At 44.7% G+C, this 20,719-nt stretch overlaps 1 protein-coding gene across 5 annotated transcripts in view; it reads left to right on the top strand.

The window, feature by feature from the left end:
• The window catches only part of Zfat (zinc finger and AT-hook domain containing), a 178,537-nt gene that overhangs the window by 48,149 nt on the left and 109,669 nt on the right, over positions 1-20,719 (top strand). Inside the window, exons 1-2 of one of the 5 annotated variants that reach the window (XM_032884975.1) lie at positions 15,799-16,223; positions 16,979-17,099. The exons of the other annotated variants lie outside the window; for them this stretch is intronic. Of the exons in view, the coding sequence (XP_032740866.1) occupies positions 17,096-17,099 (4 nt within the window). The 5' untranslated portion in view covers positions 15,799-16,223; positions 16,979-17,095. Of the gene's footprint in view, positions 1-15,798; positions 16,224-16,978; positions 17,100-20,719 lie in introns of those variants that run through there. 5 annotated transcript variants of the gene reach the window in all.

Raw genomic sequence — 20,719 nt, forward strand, 5'->3', positions numbered from 1 at the left:
TTTACACACCACATGCGGACACACACATATATGCATGAACACTGCCTCCTCTCTTCTTTTCTGCACCCTACTTAATGCTTGTTCCACGTTCAGCAGCTCTGGTCAAGGCAGCCTTTCTGGTGTCTACCTGGTCCTTCTGAGAACTAGTTCTCTGCCATTAGTGCCTGTTCCTGTGGTTTCACCACTTTCTCCTGCTGTGCCCCTGACCTTTCTGAAGATGACTAGGTCAGGTTATCTTTCGACATACTGAGTTCTTCCCAGAGCTAGGTCTGATTTTGGGGTGCAGTAATAAGTTCTCATGTAGCTGGACTAGAACCTATCTCTCTATTTCTACACTTTATTATGTGGTACTGTGGCATCAGCTTTTTCAGTCCCCATATTCCAGTGTTGAGACCAGCCAGGGCACAGTTGGTGACAATTTATATTACTATTTTTCCTGTGTATTATAAACAACTTAGTACAATGTCTTTACATATGTGTCTGTTCGTGTGATTAAATTCTTGATTATAGGTCTGCCTAGTCAGAAAATACATGTTACTACATTTCTCCCTAGAAAGCTCCTACCAACTTATGGCCCATAAAGGTCTGGAAGCAGCATTGGATGTTTTAACTTTTGGGGTGTGTGTATGTGTGTGTGTGTGTGTGTGTGTGTGTGTGTGTGTGTGTGTGTGTGTGTTCTGGTGTATACAGATATGCATAGGGAGATGAAGAGATCCTCAGTTATTGATCCTCAGTTTCTGTCTACTAGACAGGGTGTCCCACTGGCTTTGAGCTCTGTATTCATCAAGGTACTCTAGAGTCACAGAACTTACGGAATGATTATATCAATATATGAAAAGGACACTTATTAGAATGTCTTACAGGCTGTAGTTCTGTTAATCCAGCAGTGTCTGGCCGTGAATGGAAAGTCCAAGAATCTCATAGTTGATCGGTCCACTGGGTTGGGCGTCTCAGCTGTCTGCTGTATACACTGGGATCCTGAAGGAGTAGGCTCCAATGCCGGTGAAGAAAGGGATGTGCTAGTCAGGTGAGGGCAGGCAGGCAGAGCGAGAGCTTCCTCCTTCCATGTCCGCATATAGGCTTTCAGCAGGCGGTGTCTTCCCACTTCAAGATCCAGATCAAAGGTTTATGTCTTCCTGTCTCACTTCAGACCAAGCAGGAAATCTCTCAGAGACATGCCCTTCATTTCTGAATTATAGTTGAATCCAGATGCAGTCAAGTTGGCAACCAAGAGTAGACATCACACGCTCACTGTTTAAGCTGGGCTGTCTGCCCGGAGAAGCCCAGGGCTCTGCTTGTCTCTTCCTTCCAGAGAAGACATTCTGAGAGTGTGCTACCATGCCTATGTTTTTAAAAAGCTTTTTACTCTAGAGTCTGGGGTACACTCTGCTCCTTGTTCCTGCAAGGTAAGCACTTTCCGACTGCACCAGCTCCCTCATCCTGTTGTCTCCTTTCACAACATGGGACATTCCGAGAAGGCAACTCTAACTGAATCTATGAGTACAGGTGATGTGCCAGTGACACTGCCCGTGACGAGAGGCCTTACTCCATCCTTGGCCCCATGCATCTTGACAGGACTTTCTCCAGCGTAGCAGATACACTTTTAACATTTTTAAAATTTTCATGTGTGTATGTGACTGTGTACCTGTGTGTGTGTGTGTGCCTGTGTGTGTGTGCTGTGTCTGTGTGTGTGTGTGTGTGTGTGTGTGTGTGTGTGTGTGTATCTGTGATTGTTTGTCACATGTATGTTGGTACCCACAGGAGACAGAAGAGGGCATGGGATCTTCTGGAGCTGGAGTTACAAGTAGTTGCAAGCTGTCCCACATGGGCACTGGGAACTGATGTTGTGTTCTGGAAGAAGTGTGTATTTTTCAGAATTTTATACATGAGTATATGATATTTGTATCATTTTCACATTTCTCTCTTCTCCAACTCTTCCCTCATTTCTGTTTTAGGGCTGATTCCCTCATCTTGTATAATTATTGTTACATGCACATGTGTGCATGCGTGTATGTGTGTGTGTGTGTGTGTGTGTGTGTGTGTGTGTGTATAGCATCTATCAAGTTCCCTTAGTGTTACCCATATATACATAGGTTTAGCGCTGACGACTTGAGACTGGTTAAACTATTTGGAGGAAGTCTCTGGAGAAAGCTGATCTTCCTTCTCTAAATGTCCCCTAACTGCCTATAGCTCTTCATTTAGGAGTGAGGCCTTGAAACATTCCCATTATCCTCTTGGCATGTCAATTGCTATGGTAATTATGATTGCCGTTTTAGGCAACTGTAGTTTTGAGATTTCACAGGTACAGCATGTCTATCGTGTCTAAAAGATACTGACTTGCAGCAGGCGTAGTCTGCATAAGGCTGCTATGAGCATAGTGGGACATATGTCCTTGTGGTATGGTAGGACATCTTTTGGGTATGCCAGGAGTGGTAGGTATATCTGGGTCATGAGGTAGGACTATTCCCAGTTTTCTGAGAAATTGTAGATTGATTTTGAAAGTGGTTGTACTAAGTTCACACTCCCACCAGCAATGAAGGAGTGTTTCCCTTTCTCCACATCCTCGCCAGCATGTGCGATCACTTAGTTTTTGATCTTAGCCATTTTGACAGGTATAAGATGTAATCTCAGAGTTGTTTTGATTTATATTTCCCTGATGACTAAATGCTTTGGACATTTATTTAAGCTTCTCGGCCATTTGAGATTTCTCTGTTGACAATTCTCTGTTTAGCTCTGTACCCCATTTTTAAATTGGGTTATTTGTGTTGTTGTTGTTTAATTCTTGAGTTCTTTATACATTTTGGATATTAGCCCTCTGTCAGATGTAGGGTTCATGAAAATCTTTTCCCAATCTGTAGGCAGCCATTTTGTCCTATTAACAGCGCCCTGTTCTGTGTGTGCATGCATGTGTACAAGTATGTTAAGTAAGCTTATAAGACAGTATGTGCTCAGGTATACATTTTAAGACTATAGTTTTTTTCACTATCAAACAAACTGTTTTCTAGCACCTCTGCTGCAGGGGCGATTCTCAGTGTTCCATAGAGAGTGCTTCATTTAGTTGTCAACCTCAAGAGGAAAGCATGGTGGTATGCCTTAGGAGAGAAGATTGCTCCCCACGATGGTATCCCTGAGTGGCCTGGAGCTTGCTATGTAGACCAGGGTGGCCTTGAATTCAAAAAGATTTGCTTTTTTTAAGCCTCTGTAGTACTGGAATTAAAGGAATATGTCACTACTCCCAGCTTGAAAAATACTGACACAGCTTGTATATGGTACTTGTGACTGTTTTGCTAGACATCCCAACCCCAAACAATCAGCAGATGCCAACTGTTGTCATTTTTTAAAAGCCATGTGACATTTTGTCATAGGTGTGGACCTATAGTTGAGGGGAAGTAGTGTTGTTTTAATGCATTTAACTGCAGTTTTATCATTTTTGACTTAGGTACACAGCTCATCACACAATTTGGGGTAAAGGACTGCTTTACATTTTAACACGTGTGGGTGTTGTCAGAGTGACCTGAGACTTCAGATCCCAGCTCCCTTCCAGCTGAGACTGCACCCGCCTTTGACCTCTTTGCCTCTACTGAGTCTGTAGTTATCCTGTTGTTCTCATGCAAAGCATGCTTTAAAACTTTAATCTGTAGCCACTCGTCCCTAATGGATTCTCGTATGCATGTGTAGGTTATTGGCTGTTTGTGCTTGGAGATGACTGGGGTATTTCTCATTCATACCATTAACTCACTGTGCTTCTGGACTGTCCTGTGCTCTTAAAACATCCTTTACTGTCCCTTGCATTTCTTTGTGATGTTAAATTCCTTACCCTTTTTATTATTGCATAGAAAACAGTCATTATATCCTCCAATGATGGAAATGTACTTCTGTAAATTTCTGTTTCTGGTGTGCTTTCATTCAACCTATATATTTGAAACTTATCATTTGGAAATTGTATTTTTGCATAACTTGAAAAGTAAGGCAGTATACACCTGCACCCATGCATGCGTGTATAAACACACGCACACAGACACAGACACAGACACACACAGACACAGACACAGACACAGACACACACACACACACACACACACACCCCTACTCACTCAATGCATTCCTGTAAAGGAATTCTTAATAAATATTATTTAGTTAATGAAATATTTAAAAATATAAGGTCTACAGAGAAGATAGGGTTTTGCAATTCAGAGTCTAAAAAACCCTTAAAAATAAACATTGTGCTTTTGTGTTTCAAAGACAGTGCAGAATAGCCCCATGTCCCCACCCCTTCACACAAAGCTAAGGAGTATCAACATTCCCAGTGTGCCCTGTGGTTCAGGTCACTTGTTGCTTATATGGAGTTGTCAGCCATTCTGCCAGCAGGTGGCACAGTTGCCCTGTTCCCTCGAAGCTCACCTGTTGCTGCCCCTTTACCCACATTGCTCTCCCATCAGGTTTCCACAGGTCTATTCTCCAAATCTGTGATTTTGTCATTTTGAGAATGCTGTGTAAATTGAACAACACAGTATGTGCTCCTGTAAGATTGGTTAAAAAACAACTGGGTGTTTAAACTCCTTTTCTAATTCGGTCCCTGAGGAATTTAAGTGTAGCCAAGGTGTTTATCCAGCGTCCCCTACTTATTTGGGGACAGGTGAGGAGCAAGATCTGCTCTTTCAGGCTGTGTCCTGTGCCACCACATTCCTGCCTTAACACTCAGTGCCATCTCTGCCTTTGGGAGGCAGGGCACACTCCTTCCCCAGGCCTCTGGCAGGGCTGGTTTCCTGTACCTCAGGAAGAAATGAAAGTTCCTCTGTAAGCTTCCTACTGTTTGTAGTCCACTCTGTGATAATTAGATAGTGACTGTAGCAAGGCAGGCAGGCAGGCAGGCAGGGAGGCAGGCAGGCAGGCACTGACTTCTCACAGGATTATCAGTGTACACAGTGATAAGCTCTGTGGAAAATATCCTCATCCTTCATTGATCCTGGTGGCCTAAAAGAACTTTAATTTCACAGATACCTAATGGGCAGGTAGAGGCCTCGTTGTTTTCCCCATCTCTGGTCTGGGTGGACGACTCTCAGGGATGTAGAAGAGCCCTCATGCCCAGCTGCTACGGCTGAGTTCCACACACTGCACGGTGCTCCCTAGACTGCCAAGCACAGCACTGCAGTCGGAAAATGGTCACCTAATTCCTGCAGTACATGCACTGTAAAGAGCACTTCAGTGACATTTCAGAAATTGACCTTGACTCCTTAGCTTGTTAAAGCAATTAGAAGAAAACAAAATAAGTGTTTTTTTCTCTCTCCTCTGAACCCTGGCAAGTTAAAATAACATTTAGAATATGTATTCAACATTTTTTTTTATTTTATTCTGCATTTCAATAGTAAGAGGAACTGGGAATAGAGTTTTTTTCCCTGTTGTTATGAGGAACAGCTGGTGTTTTTGAAAAACATTTTTCAGCCTACAGAAATGAATATGTCAAGCTTGTGAAAGTGGCTTCTGAGCCCCTGAAGTTTCCCATTTCTGGGGTCATTCCCTGAAAAGAGAGCTGTAAAATTGCCCACTGCTCATGTTAAACACATCCCATGCAAGAACACATGGTAGTTTCCAGGTCTTCTTGAAGACACCTTGGAGTTTTGGACTGTATCTCCTTCAGCTCTGTGCCTTGTGACACAGTTGCTTGTGACAGTTGCTGGAGACTTGATGAAGATGGCTCTGAGCTGCATTTGAGAGTTTGCAGGTGGCGAGGGTGTGTGTGTGGCAGCCATCTGAGTGCACACTTTCTCCCTGGGAAAGTGAGTGATGACTCTGACTCTTTGATTTTGCTGCCTGTTCATGCCGATTTCCCCCTCCTAACAACTCAGGGAACCTTAGGAACCGTAGCTCAGCGCAAAGGAGATTTGTTTGCCCCAGAGGAACAAAGGACAGAGAAGAGACAAAGACAGGAGGTAGAAGAAGAGGGAGAAGGGGAGGAGACCAGGGGAGAGAGAAGGGGTACTTACAGAGGACAAAGGACTTCCTCCAGAGAGAGGAGACTGATACGGCCTGTGGGCAAATGGCAGCTTGTAAAGGTAAAAGGGGACCCCCTGTGTTAGGATGAGGTGTTTAATTTTAACTGGGCGTGTTAATTAGGTGGGACAAAGGGGACATTTGATTACTTCTGTACTCTGAGAGCTGGACCTTGGTAGTTAACCGCAAGAGGAGGAAATGACCAAATAAGGGAACAGACTTTGGGAACTAGCTTTAGGAATGTAAATTTCTTTTAACCAGGCAAAAGAAAATGAGGGAGAAGGGCAAAGCCTGTTTGTCAAAGCTATGTTTGTCATGCTTGGGCTGGCTAGAGTCTCTTTGGAAACAGACACCAACAGGCACACACACACACACACACACACACACACACACACACACACACACACACACCTACTCACCATAGATAGGGAGACCAAAGTATGGACACAACAAAGTCAACCTTGGTGAACCAGTAAGTTTATTAGTTACTTACAGGAGTAGAAATGACTCAAAGCCAGCTGCACCACCAAAGCCTACCTCATAAAAGTGGAAAATCTGGAGCACACTATACAGCCTGCAGGCAGCTCTGAAGGTTGGAGTGTCCTTTCCAGGTGGCTTGGTTGGTCTAAACCTCTTTCTGGTGGCTGACTGGTTTCTGCTGCAGCATGTGGGCTTGACTTAGACTCTTCTCCGTGAACTCTTGGCTTGTCTGAGAGCGACTCTCAGCAGACTTTATTGTTTACTGTGGAAGGGTTAGTGGGGGAGCTATTGAATCTGGGTAATTTCAGGACTTCCTGAAGCTAGTTTGAGTTGTTTCTTTCTGCCTTAAGGAGCTTCCCTGTTGGATGAAATGTTTTGATTTGAGAGCTAAGTGCTACATACTCTCAAATTGTGTGGCCCAGGATGGTTCCTGATCCCTGTGATTCAGGTTCTACAGCCCTCCTGCCTTCCCACTGTACCTGCCTAGTCTGCCCTAATCCCCCATCATCTGCCCATCACAGAACTGTGCCTGATTCTTCCCATAGGCATGAGGCATGGCCACTCCTCCTGAGCAGAGCTCTGTTGACCTGTCCTTCTGGATTCTTGACCTATGACCTCCCTTACTCCTGGTCTTTTGTTATGTCCATATAGAGGCTATGTTGGTTTTAGACCAGTCACTGACTTTCTGATTCTCATTCTGGACTTAAGAACCTGTCCAGAGTGTACAGAACATAGAGGGACCTGTGCTTCTTGCTGAACTTTCCCCAATGCCCCACCATTTAGACCATTTAGACCATTTAGACCATTTAGACCATTTAGACCATTTAGACCATTGATTTACCTGGCCTGTTTTCACTATGGTCTGGGACTGGGCTATTTGTCGCAGTCCACTACCTCTTTGCATTTCTTGTTAGTCCCTGTCCCCTAGATTATTTTAGTGTTTGCCTCCTGCAGAGTCTTCTCATCCCCCTTAGCCAGCTATATTGTCCTTTACTGACAAGTACGGTGCCTATAGCAGAGGCAGTGCTGGGGAGGGGGAGGGGATGTGGATACAGGGGTGAATGATTCTTTACACAACCTTCCCGTTCATTCTTGGTGTTGCTTGGAAAAAGGCGGACTTGGGCACCTAGGGCTGTGAACATGAGTGGAGCTATACGGTATTTAGGGAAGCTTCCAGGGGCTTGCGCTTCCCACTCTTAATGTAATTCCACAAATGTAGGTTGAGGATTGGGAAGCTGGGCACTGCTGTCTTCTTCATGTGCCCACCGGAACCAGCCACTGTGCACTATATACGTCTGCTTCCTTCTACTACTGGATGCTGGGGCAAGCATCTTCTCCTCCCTTGGGTTAAGACATGGAGGGTCTGGTGTGTCCCCGCCAGCGGGGACCCAGTTATTCAGGGTCCCGAAGGGGCGCTACCCTTGGGCCTAAATGGGGGGCGAGAGAAGAAGGAGACCAAGCAAGATTCTGTTGTCAAGGTCTCGTTTATTGGGATGAACGTTACAGCTTTTAAGGCTTTCAGGTAGGGGGAGTGTCCTTTGTGAAACACAGAGGAGGGGGAGGTGCGGATATAGGTAGTGATAGCAGGAGGCAAAGAGGTCAGGTGGTAGACGATGAGGTCAGGCAGTGGAGACACCGGGTGTTGATTCAGGAGGTAACAGGTATCTGCTAAGGGAGCTGAGGCATCCCTTGAATGTTATCTTCCTGTGCTGTAAATTCATGGGAGAGGCTTTCATTCAACAATCTTAAGACTTAAGGCAGTCATCAAAAAGCGGCTAGGCCCAAATCCAATATGGCTCCGTGCATCGCCCCCATTTTTCTTTTATAAAAGACCATTAGGTGGAAGTAGTGGTCTGAGAGGGATCAGACATGCCTCACAGAGTGCCCAGCTCGGCCATGGCGAGCCACTCTTGCAGTTAGGACTGCACCCCAATGGCTAGGAATGAACTTATGCTGTAACACACCGTTCTGGGCTATACGTGTGTGTTTATTGGGGGAGAAACTGGGCAGAGGAGCATTTGACCGGCCCGTACATTTAAACGGGGCGTAGTCACCTCTGTCTTAGGATCGACCTCTCGAACCCCAGCCTATCTGACATAGGATCACCTTGTCGCCCTCAAGGGTCCGTGTCTAGATTGGTCAAGGGTCAGAGGAAGTTGCCCGTCGCTGAGGAAACTACATCGGGTCATCTTCTCATTCCTCATACTTGAGCCCAGGGGCGAAAAAGTAGGAGCCAGATGATAATAATTTAGGAGATTGTGGAAAGCCTCTCCCGATAAGTAGTGGGCACCTCATCACCTCATCAAGTACATTGTCTTTTTGGTTCTCCTCAGCATGTGAAAAGAAGCACAAGGGCCCTAGGGCCAAACTCGGAGGGCCATAACATCAAGGGCCATCTTCAAGCTGCTCCTGTAATAAAATTTAGAATTCCCAATTTTTAGCAACTACTCCTGAAAGTTCACCCATTGTGCTTGTCTAACAATAGATTGGGGGGCAGGTAACTCCAGACACTGCAGACACAATGGCTGTAGCAGTAATGGCTGCTACAATAGCAGCGAAAGTGCCAAGGTCTTTCCCAGGACAGTTCAGGATCAGTCATTCTTCTCTGGAACAACCAGCAGGCAATGGAACCATGTCTGAGATCTGCAGAACCAAGGCAGAGTAGAGTTCCCCAGTCCACAGCAGCTTCCAGCAAGCAGTAGTGCACAGAGGGTCGGAACACAGGCCGAGGTGCGATGGGACACAATGACTGCAGCAACGCCAGAATTTCTGTGATGACAAAAGATGAGTGGGAATCCTCCATATTCCTCCAAGGACACAGGAATGACTCCAGGGACCCGAACCAGGAGAGCTGAATCTTCATGCTCCCAGGATCAGCAAGTCTCACCAGCCACTCAGGCAGCTGGCACACTCCTGTAGCATCCTGTAGAAAAAACACAAAGATTCCCTCTTCCCCATATAAAATATCTGAACAGGATCATGTCAATATGTGGATCTTTCTATTTCACCTAGGCAGAAGTATGCCTAGTTGTACGGTGCCATAAACCTTGGCATCCAAATTTTAAAATTGGAAATAAAAGGAGTATTATTAAATAATTGTATAGCATACAGGGATAACTCCCCCTTTTTATTTATTAAGATATAGTTAAGATATTATTTATTAAGATAAGTCCTTCGAGGATTAAATTGAGGACACTGAGCACTTGTATTTATAAATTGACTTGTATACCAAATTATTGTCTCCAGCATTATTGTTTTGGATATATAAAGAATGAGATTTTTTGACTAACTGTTCCTATGTAAGGCCTATAACATGCCTGGTATCATTGTCCTCCCTTGCTAAGGGGTCTAGGCAATCCAGTTTGAGTTCTTAAATGGCCTATAAAGGAACAGTACTTAGTGCTCTTAACCACTAAGCCATCTCTCCAGCACCTCACCAGCTTTATTTACCTAAACATAAGCATTAATTAGAGATGCCAAATCCTATAAATTCTGTCCAGATTCAGTCGTACTAGAAATCCCTGAGTTGGCAGGGTGAGGCTGGGCGTTGAATGTAAGCAAATGGAGTCTTCCTCTTTTTGTGAGGGAGTGTTATCAACTCCATTATCATTTTCAAAGAGCTGGGTCTATGGTTTTGTTTAGTTGTCTGAGTCAGAGCACTGAAAGGACAGTGAGTTGTCAGACATTCACACTGAAATCATCACTCACTGATTTCAAGTAGAAAACCTGCCTCTAATATAGCATTAAGTAATTGTATAATTTGAGGGCTAGTAGTATATAAAAAAGGAAACTTTTTAATCAACTGTAAACCATAAGCCACACATTGGCTATCAGTATATGAATTGAAAGCTTTTTTTTTTTTTAACATTTTAAAAACTGGCTACAGTTAATTAATAATCTGTGCTGAAGCAGGGGAAACTCAAGAGAATAAACAAGTGATCCAATCATACATGTAGCCTTTTCATTAGATGAACCACCTATAAATACAGTAAGCTCATTTCCTATGGGTTGCATGCACAAATTTATAGGAAATACAAAAGCATGCAAAGAGTAAAATTATCAATTTTGCCTGAAAATTTGTATATGTAATAGGCCAAATATCAGTATTTTGTAATAACCAATTAACTGTTGTTTGGAATAAGATATGTTTTACCAGGTTTCTTTTTTAAAATACTTCCATGACTCTAGTCTACAATTCTGTATTAACACAACTGAAGCTTTATCTCCAATGAGGATAACAAAGGAAGGCTTAAGTCCTCTGGTAAGGTGAGGTATATAGCCAATTAACATATCCTTAGAAGCTTAAAATTAGCTTCAAATATTTTTTTCTAGAGTAGTGTAACAGCTACTCCCCAAATATTAAAGCTCATTTTGAGAGCAAAAGTTTGTAGTAAAAATTTCCATATACATTGAAAGATTTAAGTTCTAACTTCTTACAATGAAGAAGCAACAAAATTACATAATACAAGGCTGTTAGCAATCCTCTAAATCTATCTTGAATGGCGGTTGAAGTAAGCAAACAGGCTATAATGCTCTCACAAGTTCTAAAACCTCATCAATCCTTCGTAAATCTTGTAGCAATCTCTACCTGTTTGATTTTTTCTCAATTATAAATAAGTTTGAGTTAGTCAATGTAACACTGGCAATCCTTAATCACAATCCTTAAATTCTCCTTGTAACAACAGAGCACAACCACTAGGTCACCTGAGTTCTGAGTAGTGACTAGGCAGCTGTCCTTGGGGCAGTGGAATTAGCATTAAAATATAGATAACTTCAGGGCAAACCACAACTATGGAAAGCAAAACTCCAATAAACTAGTCTCCAAAACCGAGTTTATCCTTCATGCTACTAAGTTTGACTGCCAATTCCTACATAAGAACGCACGATGGTGCAGTCTCCAGTACCTCAACAAAGAGACATTGCCCTAAAATCTTTTAGAAGACTGGTTTCTAGAATAAGAATTCCATAAAAATATTATCTCAGTTTAGATCTGTTTCCCTAGGTTGGCTCTTGCCACATGTTATCTAGAATGACTTCATCCAAATTACAGTTTTAAGCCAACTTTCTGTTACCAATGTTACACCTTTTTAACCATATCTAATAACTTAAAAGCCAATAGTACATAACCAAGGCATGTAGAGCATATTTATACATTTAAAACCAATCAGAAACAAAATTGAAGTGGCTACACCTATCTTTAATATTTAGACCAAGCACCATTTTTACTTTTCTAGCCGTGATTTTAAGAGAAGCACCTTGTCACCTGCTAAGTCTAATAATAAGTCAGGGATTTTTCTAAGAGAAACAGCTATCAGTTTCTGTACCAAAGAAGCTGAGGAGCTGCTGCGCCTTTAAGAACGGCTAGTGTAAACATTTAGCCAGCCCCCTGGGGAGCTTGCCCAGCAGACTTAGGCTTCTAGCTACAGATGTAGGATCCAAAAGCCAATTGAAACTTTTTATTTATTTGTACCTTTTTTGAAAGGAGTTAAAACTACATCAATGGGTGAATCAACCAGCATTTAAAATTTTAACCTTTTCTTTTAAACATGAAACACAAAACATTTAAACAACGAGAAACAAAAATCACAGACATAAACTGACAGACATGGACAGCTTGGTGCACCAGGGACAGACAATAGACATAGAGGGAAAAAACTAGATGGTGTCCCACCAAAGGGACCCACATATCCTACCTATGGAACCCAGAACCAGAAATAAGCATTTCTCCAATAGGAGCCAGCAGAGAGGCAGGACGTCTCCTGCTTTCCCTCTGTTCCAGGAGAGCTCTGAAAATTTTTCTCTTTCTCCAAAGCATCTGCGGAGAGTCCGGGAGGACTGTTTTCCCCAAACCCATTCTCTCTCATGTCTAGGGTGTAAACTATCTCTAGTCAGGGTCCAAAGACTAAAGCATAACTCTAAAAGAACGCATACACAAAAACACGTTACCATTACCTTGTCCCTTTTTTATTACAAGTTTTACTTACGCTAGCCCAAATCATCAAGGCCTTTTCTAGCCCATTTTACCCCAAGGACACTTTTCATCAACAAAACAAAAAAAATTGATTAAATCCTTTTTCTTAACTCTTTCCTCTCTCCCTGAATGAGCGCTTGATCTCTCCTATGAATCAAGCCTCCTTAGACAATACCTTCCCCATGGCGATGGGGCGACACTTATTCGACCGGTCTTACCTCCCTCTCCAGTGATGCACGGCGATGCAGCCTGAGAGTCCTCAATCTCTCCAGCGGATCTCCTGTCTCCGTCGTCCCGTAGTTGGCCGTGCTTCAGGGGGTCCCTGTGTTGGGCGCCACTTGTCCCCCCTTTTTGGGGACCCAGTTATTCAGGGTCCCGAAGAGGCTTTCTACCTGTGGGCCAAAATGGGGGTGAAGAGAAGAAGGAGACCAAGCAAGATTCTGTTGTCAAGGTCTCGTTTATTGGGATGAACGTTACAGCTTTTAAGGCTTTCAGGTAGGGGGAGTGTCCTTTGTGAAACACAGAGGAGGGGGAGGTGCGGATATAGGTAGTGATAGCAGGAGGCAAAGAGGTCAGGCGGTAGACGATGAGGTCAGGCAGTGGAGACACCGGGTGTTGATTCAGGAGGTAACAGGTATCTGCTAAGGGAGCTGAGGCATCCCTTGAATGTTATCTTCCTGTGCTGTAAATTCATGGGAGAGGCTTTCATTCAACAATCTTAAGACTTAAGGCAGTCATCAAAAAGCGGCTAGGCCCAAATCCAATATGGCTCCGTGCACTGGTGGACTAGAGAAATTTCTTAGGTGTGGGTGGAAAGTGCATTTGGAAATAAAGAACTGGGTTTTGATCTCTGAGACCACAATCTAACTCTTGCTATAAGGATCACAGTCTTTAGGAGGCAGCATTCCATGCTGCTGCTCTTGACTCTTCTGTCTGCCTTTGGAGCAAATGATGCTGGGCCCCTTTTCAAGGATCTGGGGTACCTACTAAATCTTGCGTCAAAAGATTTGAACCAATACTTTCTAAAGAAAGGCTCTGTCAATATCTTGGAGGCATCTGAAGGCTGTGTGCTCTTAGGACTGTGCAGTGGAGGCCTGCTGGAACATGACAGAGGCAACAGGAACAAATCAATGACTGTTGTTGGCTGGATTTCAGGACTGCTTGCTCTCTTCCAGTGTGAACAGGGCAGGACTGGGGTGCGTGTAATGTAGCTTCTGTCACTGGGCTTTATTGAGCAGAGATGCAAGTGTATATAAACTGAGAGTTTCAGCACTAGATTTATAAATGGAGAACGTAACAACCACTCCAGAGTATGGTTGAGGGGAAGGTAACTGAATATGTCTAGCAGGCTGGACAGGACCATGAGAAGAGAGAGAGAGAGGAGTGGAGATAAAGAGATGAAGAGAAAGAGATTAACAAGTTAACAAGGGAGGAAACAGAGGGGGGGGAGGAGGGAGGGAGGGAGGGAGGGAGAGAGAGAGAGAGGAGAGAGAGAGAGAGAGAGAGAGAGAGAGAAGAATATGAATCAGAATGAGCTAGCAGAATAGCAACATTATATAGGAATGAGAAGCTGGGTGAAGAGCAGCCCATGAGCTGGAACAGTTTAGGGTAGGGGACAGGGATAGCCATAGGTACTTGTGATACTGAGTGAACCTGAAGGCTAGCATGCACTTTGGTTTATTAATGGGACCAAAGGTAGCCTTTGCCCCTTTTGGCAGTGTTGAGGAAACGGCTCCTTTGGTAGAAGGGAGTGGGGCCCCAGAATGAGGGCCAGTACACAAGCAACTTTGGACCTAACACAAGCAACTGCTGCTTATTGTAAACCTGGGCCCAAGGACTGCTCTGTGTCCCAGTGGCAGTCTCTCTGGGCTGTGAGGTCCTGGAATAGATGGTCCAGGGCTGGCAGCCCTTCAGCAAATTACTTAGGCTTCCAAGATGCTGAGGAAGTCTGCTGTAGCTCAGGGCTAAGTGAGCCTTCGAAGCACACACAATCTCTCCTCTGCATTCTCCTCTGCACGCCCCTGAGCTTATGCTGCTGCTGTTGTGTGCCAAGGTAGACTGTGGGGATCATACCTGAGCTAGACACATCCACTCCTTTGAGCGGCTGAGCAGCTGGAGAGCAGATACATGAAATACAGTGGAGGAGTGAAGCACATGTGGGGGGCAGGACCACCCCGCTAATGGGACACCTTGGGGGTTTCCTACAGGAGTAGTTTGTGGGGTATGAGTTAGCATGCTGTGGTGATGGAGGGGTGAGGGAGTGAAAGGGTCTGCAGGCATTTGCTGCTTGATGGCGTGTGCCAAACCTGGAGGAAAAGCAGGGACAAGTTTCCCCTGAGAGGAGGTCTGGGTGGTGCACTCAGTGAGTATAGTGTGGGGAGGGACATGCTACATGGAGGCCTCTGTCCATCCTGGTCCCATTTTCTTTGAAATCTCTTTGTGGAAGCTGTCAGAAGCAGGGTTCACCTGTCTTTCCCTCAGCACAAGAGAGCCAGGGAGGTGTGAGAAAGCCCCAGGGAAGAGGGAAGGGATGATGCATATTCAGCAGGTTAGAGAATTGCTGTGGATCTGGTCCTAAACTGCTGGATTAGCAGTGGAACAAATCGGTGCCAGAGTCCCAGAATATAACCCTTACAGTCTGCTGTCCTGACTGGGCCTCTCCTCAATGTGGCTGATCATATTGGACTCTCTAGGGCATTCTGAGATTTAATTAGTTCTGGGGCAATTTAGCAAAGGTGCTTTAGCACATTAGTGCAATGCTAATAATTCAGGAATGCACATAAACTAATAATGTCTACAAACTGGCACATTGGTCGGGAAGACCTGTGACGTGCAGAACATTCTGTGACTTTCTGTGGGGAGTTAAAGGATGGAAAATGTGGGTTCACATCCTACCCTTTGTGTGTGGATAACTGAGGGCAAGGAGCCCAGGGGCAGAGGAAAGAGCTAGAAGACATCAGCACAAAAGGAACTGAAGAGGTGTTAGAGCTTAGCATCGTTCTGTATCAGTTACTACACTGCTGTGACAGCTCCTAATGGAGCTGAAGTTAGGAAGGGTTTTGCTTTCAGTCTGAAAGGTTCAGTTCATTATGGTGTCATGGTGAACCGCTGGCTCACATCTGGGTGGGTCAGGATGCTGAGCGATTAGAGCTGTTGCTCACCCTCGCTCTTTCTCATTTACATTCAGTCCAGAGCCCAAACCAGTAAGGCAGGTGGGCTGGCATTCAGGGTGGGTCTTCTTCCTGAATTAATCTTCTTTAGGAACACACACAGATTCACACACAGATTCACACACACAGATTCACACACACAGATTCACACACACAGATTCACACACACACACACACATCCACACCCACCCACACACACAGATCTCCTTTGTGAGTTAATCAAGTGAACAATGCAGAATACTAGAATTTCTTTTGTGCAAGTGTAGGGCGATACTGAGCAGATTTGAAGGTGAATGTGTGGGTGTATGCATGCTTATGGGTAAGGGGTAAGTGGAATGGGAGCTATGAACCTCTGTTGTGACCTAGAATCATCAAGTGTATGCTGTCTGTATCTCTGGGACTTGATGACTAAATGGTGTTCACAAAGCCAAGGTTCTTGCCATAAAATTCTCAGAGTATTGTACAGGGAGAAAGGTCTTCCACACTTCGGGCATGTACTAGCAATAGGGGTAGGACTTGCTGGAGGTGCAAGGGTGATGTGGAATTGCCCTGTAGCTGAAGGTTTGGTTCTGAAGTATGGAGATGGAAGCAATACCTGAAGGCCTGAGGAGGTATGAGAAGCAAGGGAAAGGGACATAGTATCAGTTCAGTTACAGAGAAACCAGCAACTACACAGTAGGCACAAGGATCCCATGCAGGACTCTGAGGTATAGGTAGCTAAGATTGATAGATGGGACCCCACTTTAGAGATGCTGAGGGAGGGAGATGGAGGCGCTGGCTGTGTTGTTCTTAGCTTGGGAGCTTGAGCTGACAGGGGCAAACCTGGTAATCTCAGATACCTAGGGTGAAAAACAGGTTTGGTAGAGAAGATAAGTTAATGTTGGTAGAGGATCAAGTTCGGCTAACTGAACATGTGCAAGAGAATGCCACCGGTCAGAGTGGTGAGCCAACATGCTAGTACAGGGCTGCAACATCAATGTCCTTAGTAGCTTAGCGTGTGAAATGATGGTCAGGGGAGTGGATGGAAGCAGAAGAGCTGGACATCTAGGGCAGCCTCTTGAGGACCTGGAATGACCAGAGGAATGTAGCAATAATGCTTACCTTTATGGGGAATTAGATGGCTGCAGTGCAGAATGGAGCTGGAGGCCCAGAAAAATGAGGCTGGTATAGAGGAGCTACAGGGTCATGTTACCCAAGTAAGTGTAGGACTGGGGCCGGGAGATCTTAGAACTCCATGGGGTCGTGTGTGGAATATCCACCAGAGGAGAGTACCTAGACAGTGGGTTTAAACCAAGAAAATGTCTTATCCTGGCCAGTGACTACACTGGGTATTCTAGACCCCAGTGTAGCACCATGCCTTTCTCAGGGTGAGCTTTTAAGCACAAAACACATGTTGTGCTTTGAGATACTTCAGCTGACAAGAACAGTTAACTAGAAGCAGAACTATAGAAGCCAACAGAGTTTCTCAGAACTGTGGACTTTGATGGGTAAGGGTTTTGTTTTCATTTTGGCAGGTGATGCTATCTACATGCTAAGTTTTATGGCTTCAGCGATACTTCCATCATGGAGTCAGTTGTGCTAAATTCTGTGGCCCTGTTATAGTTAGGGGCTGAGATGAAGTTACCCAGTGATCAACTGGGAACAAGGGACTCTGGGAATAAATATTCACCCTACTCTCTTTTTGCTTTCACCTCTTGCTGGTGCCTCCAGTGGCCAGGCACAGTTAGAAACCAGAGGGTTCTAGGGTCTATTGTGTGACCATTATGGATCAACCATGGGGATGGAAATTGGGTTAAGAAAAACAGAGGGTGGCCCAGAGGGATCATCCCAGGGTACATGAGTCCTATTCTTCTTATCTACCCTTAAAATGACAGATCAGATTTTGCTTCTTTGCAATGGCTGTCTCTAGTATTCCGTCAGAACACATCATTGCATGCAAGGGTGCTAGAGCTGTGGTGCAGGGGAGGGCTGGAGCGCAGTGTGCAAGCATCCAGTAACATCTGCCTCCCTTTCTAAGGTTTGCTTTCTCCTGTGCAGTGTCATCATTTTTTCATTTCCAAAGGAAAAGAAATATAGAGAATTATGTTAATTTGCTGGGGTTGAAGAACGACTTTGCACAGATGTCAAGAAATTAAATGTTATAGTTGTCAGAAATGGGAAAACACATGGCTAGGTAGCAGGATGGGGCAGGTGTACACAGTCCATCTCTACCCTTTTCCAACTCTTAGAGCAGACCCATAGTGGCCATAGCTTTCACTAACACAAAGCAAATTAAAGCAGGATGTGATTCCAAATGGGATACCTTGCAAGACCCTCAGTGGATGCCCCAGACCTTCCCTGCATAGAGCTGAGCTCTGCACATGCTGTAGTTCTATACTTATGTTTTATAAAACAACGGTGTGATGCGGTGGGAAGGAGTACCTAAGTGGGCTGGCCAAGGTGTTCACCCTGAGGAATAGGGTATGGCGTAGGTCTGATATAAAAGAGGTTTATTGTTGGGAAGGGAAGGGGATCTGGGAAAGGAATAGAGGCAGAGAAAGTGGGGCAGAGAAGGACAGAAAGAAGAGGAAGAAAGAGAAGAGACTGGCCCAGTAAGGAGTGTTCTTATAAGCCTGACTCCTAGCTTGTACCTGGAGGTCAGAGACACAAGCTGTTGCTTGGTAACTGTTGGGCGGAGCCTAGAGGAATTGCTAACAATACTGATCACAGCTATGATGATGTGTATTCCTGACTATATATGGCTATAAGTGTTGATTTAGAAATCTGACATAGGAAGATTAATAATGATCACTACTAATAAACTGATCATGATAATATTGTAATAAAAGTGGCCTAAAATTCTTACTTGTTTACTTGTAGTATTTTCAGACTGTGTCTGACCATGTATAATTGAAACCAGTCCCAGTGGGTGTGACTGAGTTCCAGTCCAGACCTGAGCTGGACTTGCAGTGGGACAGACGTGTCTGTCCTGAGAACTTCTTATGTGTGCTTGCTTCACCCTGTGACAAGGCACTGTGATTGCTGTCTCATGAGTCTCACAGTGACTCATTCTGCAGATGCTGCTCTTAGATGTAGAGAATTCTAAATGGCTACAATGGAAAGGCAGAACAGGTTCTCAGCTGTGATGCCCTTGACATAGTATCTAGTGATCTCTGCTGTGCCTTCTCAAAACTGACTTTCACATCTAGTGACATTTGGCAAATACGTGGTGTATCCCAATCCAGCAGTTTTGACACCGATACCAGAATCCTTCAAAAGTGCTCTGAGGAAAGAGCTGCAGAGACCAAGGACAGGTGTGCAAGATGGTGAGGGGGTGGTGGTGGGACCACCTTCTTCATTCTACCTTAGTTGGCATGTCTGAATTGATTGATGACACTGAAATTGCCTGAACAGGTCATTTGAAAAAGTCCTACTATTAAAAATTGTTTGAAAGTCACCATCCCAGTGTCTTGACAAACAAAGCTGGAATCACACAGCACTGAAGTATGGTACAATATTTGATGGACAAGGAGACTTTGGCTAAGGACCTTGTTCTTTGAGAGCACAGATTTTTAAAAGCCATAGAGGGGAAAAAGATGTATGAAATGATTGGCTAGAAAGGCACAAGCGTGTGTGTAGGGAAAGTTATGAGTTCTGGTCACAGCTCTCTGTAGTGCTTTGCCTGCAGGGACCAAGGCATCAGTAAAGCAATATGGCGCCTCTCTCTCCTATGATATTGACTGTAGGAAGTGCAGGTGCCAGAGACTATTGCTGGGTGTTTTGTGTGAACCTCACAGCTGCTGCTGGGGTTGATATTGCCTTCCTCCTTCCTGATGACACAACTCATCAGTTGGGACCAAGAAAAGATTGCAGGGGTTTGACATAGTCTAGTTTGTACTAAATCTTAAGTATCTCAGATGGGTTTCAGCTACTGAGCTCCTAAAACTTATGTCCTGTTATTCTTTGAATGGGAATCTTTTCTAGACTTGTTGAAAAATGATGCTGCCTTAGAGTTAACTGTGTGTGTTAATTTTTGGGGGGTCATTATGATAAAATACTTGTGATAACTGACTTACAAAGAGGAAAGATCTCAGAAGTTTTACTCTGTGATCATCTGACTCTGCTGTACAGAGTGGGAGGAGCATCTCAGGATAACCTGGGGCTCATCCACTGATCTGAGTTCTCACTAGACCTCTCTTCTCTTAGAGGTGTCTCTGCCTCCACTGTGCCACAGGCTGCAGAGTAAGCATTTAGCATAGTGACCTTTAGGAGCACCCCAGCTTCAGCCAGCATCTGCCGAAGAGCACCCCACAACCCAGATACCTTCGCTGTCTTTATTTTTGGAACTTGGAAGTGTTTCTTCAGAGGGATCAGCTTGGGGCTGGAGTGATGGCTCAGTGGCTGAGAGCAGTAGCTGCATTTCCAGAGGACCTGGTCCTCTTCCCCACACCCGCATGGAAACTTAAAACCATCTGTAACTCTAATACTGGGACATCCAGTGCCTTCTGGCTTCTGTGGGCATTGCACCCACATAGTATGTGAACATTCATAACCCTAAAAACAGACAAACAGACAGTCAGACAGTCAGACATCAGCTTGTCATCCCTTCAGCCATTCCTCACCAGGCATCCACCCTATATACTGAGGGGGAAGGAGGTGGGAAGGAAGTCAATGAGGTAGTCTCTAGAGCAAGAGTAATTGTTCCACATTTCTTGTTGACACTAACTGTGGATTCTGGATATGGAGTCCCTCACTCTGCCCTGTGCCTTGCCATCACAGGAAGGCGGTGACTTTAGGGTTCAGCCTTCCTCTGTGCTGGGGAAATAAACACTTGTCTGCTGAACAGAGAATTGCTTCTTCATAACAAGGAACATGGCCACCCAGCCAGAAGAATTGGGAATACCCTAGACAGCCTTAATAGTATTGAGAATGCCTGGCCCTGGCACTGCATCTGTCGCTCTAGGAGCCAGCTGTGCAATTGAGTGCATGGCAGGCTTTTGCCCAGGCTCAAGTGGGGCTGCTCATCTGCATAAAGTGATTAGGAGCAAATAGCCTCTTGCTGTTTGTGGAGACAAGGCTGAAGGCACAGAGAGCAAATGCCACTCTTTATTCTGGCCAAATTAGCCTT

This window comes from Rattus rattus, chromosome 14, assembly GCF_011064425.1.
Source record: "Rattus rattus isolate New Zealand chromosome 14, Rrattus_CSIRO_v1, whole genome shotgun sequence".
Taxonomy (NCBI): Eukaryota; Metazoa; Chordata; class Mammalia; order Rodentia; family Muridae; genus Rattus; species Rattus rattus.